General features: G+C 47.9%; 1 protein-coding gene across 1 annotated transcript in view; it reads right to left on the bottom strand.

The window, feature by feature from the left end:
• ADAMTS1 (ADAM metallopeptidase with thrombospondin type 1 motif 1) overlaps positions 1-1,402 on the bottom strand; it is an 8,986-nt gene extending 7,584 nt beyond the window's left edge. Inside the window, 1 exon segment of the mRNA XM_018560109.1 lies at positions 811-1,402. Within this exon segment, the coding sequence (XP_018415611.1) occupies positions 811-1,381 (571 nt within the window). The 5' untranslated portion in view covers positions 1,382-1,402.
• Between the last annotated feature and the right edge of the window lie 1,598 nt (positions 1,403-3,000).

The raw sequence follows: 3,000 nt of genomic DNA on the forward strand, positions 1-3,000 counted from the left end.
TATATATATATATATATATATATATGTATTTTAAAACTGTGCATAATTGCCAGCTTCCAAGAATGGGGGATCTCTCCCTGTATTGCAAAACTGAGCAGAACCCCCTACATATTAAGTTTATATTGTCTGGGTTGAGCTCATGTTCCCAGTTTTGGGGGATCTGTCTCTGGATTGCAAAACTGAGCAGAACCCCCTTCATATTCAGTTTATATTGTCTGGGTTAGGCTCCTGTTCTCACTTTTGAGGGATCTCTCTCTGGATTGCAAAACTGAGCAGCACCCCCTACATGTTCAGTTTATATTGTCTGGGTTGGGCTCATGTTTCCAGTTTGGGGGGGATCTGTCTCTGTATTGCAAAACTGAGCAGCACCCCCTATATATTCAGTTTATATTGTCTGGGTTGGGCTCATGTTCCCAGGTTTGGGGATCTGTCTCTGGACTGCAAAACTGAGCAGCACCCCCTAAATATTCAGTTGATATTGTCTGGGTATGGCTCATGTTCCCAGTTTTGAGAGATCTCACTCTGGACTGCAAAACTGAGCAGCGCCCCCTAAATATTCAGTTGATATTGTCTGGGTTGGGCTCATGTTCCCAGTTTTGAGAGATCTCACTCTGGACTGCAAAACTGAGCAGCACCCTCTACATATTCAGTTTATATATAGTCTGGGTTGGGCTCATATTCCAATTAAAAAAAAAAAAATTATAACTGGTTACAGAGTTTAGTAACAAAGTGTCCCTGGAAACAATGTAGAATGTTGCCAGTCTGGTGTATACTATTCAGGGAAGAGGTGTGAAAGGTGCAGAGCAGTACCTGGAGGGGAGAGGTTCTCTGAAGGCTCCTCCGATGCCATCTGTTGGGGGGTGCTATCAGTCACTCCGCACTTAGCCTTGGCACGGCTCCTCTTGCTGACCAGATGCAGCAGCAGGGGGCTCCCAGGGCTGGGGGAAGCCGGAGTCATGGTATGATTGCTGGGCTGGATGAAGTACTCTTCCCCCTTGTAGAAGAAAGCTCCTCTGATGCCAGCGCACAGGCTCAGCGCAGCGCTGCTAGACCGGTCCCCATTGACAGTACCAGAGTAGAAGCAGTCGGCCAGATTGCCGGTCGCCTCTGCCATCTCTTCTCCGGCGATCTTAGGTCGCCCGACGTATTGCAAGCTAAAGTCCCTGGCAAGGAAGCTGGGATCGGGCTCTAGCTCCAAGGTCAAGGCTTGTCCAAAGGCATCCAGTCGGTAAAGCACCTTGCCATCCTCAGGTGCCCCTTGCATGCCATCAGCCTGCAGCCTGACAGGGGCCACCAGCTCCTCTTCCATAGACACACCGAGGGCAATCCGGGCACAGACCAGGGCTGCCAGGCAGGGCAGCAGGTAGCGCGCACAGCTCATCCTTGCAAAGCTTGCAGCTGTGTGAATAGTTGGTGAAAAAAGTTTTGGAAAAGTTCGAAGTCAGCAGTGATCTCACTCTTCCCCAGCGCAGTTTGCTGTACAGCTTAGGCAAGCCGGCTCACTTAGCAAGCTCCCTAGGATACGGTCTGGGGCATGGCTGGGGGATTTGTGCAGCAGCTTGACACCCTGTGCAGGAATTTATGGGCTTCTTAGGCAAGCCTTCCCCAGGTCCCTCCCCCCGGCCCTTTGAAGTGAGCTGATCTCATCTCGTGCGTAGTCCTTGGAGGAACAAACCCCTTTCCTTGTGCTGGAGCCTGGCCAACATCATCAATCATGGGGACTGGAGAAGGGAGGAGGTGGAGGAGGAGAGGGGAGAGAGCAGCTGCTTGGCTAGCCTGGAAATCTGCAGCAATGACATACAACCAGGCTGTGTGCACATGGAGCCTGCACTCCACAGCACTGAGATGTCACCTCCACACTCCTCTCCTTCTTCTAAAGCTGCCCTGATCAGGGGAGGATGCCCAATGCAAAGTCCATGTGTCTCTGATTTCTGCCTAAAGTGTAAAGACTGCCACACAAAAGGATTGAAATGCTGGCCATACATACCTCCCAAATGTCCCTTATTTGGAGGGACAATCTCTATATTGGAACTACATCCCTATGTCCCTCTTTCCTCCCTAACTATACTTTTGGATGCACAATGCAGACAAAGTCCATGTGTCTCTGATTTGTGCCTAAAGTGTAAAGACTGCCATACATGTTGTAATATGATAGAAATGATGGCTGCATATACCTTCCAAATGTCCCTCATTTGGAGGGACAATCACTATTTTGGAACTACATCTCTATGCCCCTCTTTCCACTCTAACTGTACCTCTGAGTGCACAATGCAGACAAAGTCCATATTTCTCTGATTTGTGGCTGGAGTATAAAGGGTACCACACATGTTGTAATATGATTGAAATGATGTCCATACATACCTACCAAATGTCCCTCATTTGCAGGTACAATCAATATATTGATTATACCTATAATAGGGAACACAGGGCATAGTCCTACAGAACTACATCCCTATGTCACTCTTTCCTCCCTAACTGTACCTCTAGGTGCACAATGCAGACAAGTTCATGTGTCTCTGATTTGTGGCTGGAGTATAAAGCATACCACACATGTTGCAATATGATTTACATTCTGGTTATATATACATCATACATAAATGTCCTTCATTCAGAGGGACAGTGTCTCTATTGAAACTACATCCGTATGTCCCTCGTTCCATGTTAAATGTCCCTCTAGATCAAGGGTTGGCAACTCCAGCCCTCCTGCTGTTGTAGAACTACAAGTCCCATGAGGTATTGCAAGACTTAGTTACAGAAATGACTTCCAGAGGCAGAGGCATGTTGGGATTTGTAGTTAAAGCACAGCTGGAGGGCCGGAGTTGACCACCCCTGGACTAGAAGCACAATGCAGACAAAGATTATCTGCCCCCAATTTGTGGCTGGAGTATAAAGAGTACCACACATGTTGCAATGTGATTAAAATGCTGGCCAAGCATACTTTCAATATACCCCTCATTCGGAGGGACAACCTTGGTATTGGAACTCCATCCCTGTGTCCCT

The sequence above is a fragment of the Nanorana parkeri genome, unplaced genomic scaffold (assembly GCF_000935625.1).
Source record: "Nanorana parkeri isolate BGI_ZX_2015 unplaced genomic scaffold, ASM93562v1 scaffold432, whole genome shotgun sequence".
Lineage (NCBI taxonomy): Eukaryota > Metazoa > Chordata > Amphibia > Anura > Dicroglossidae > Nanorana > Nanorana parkeri.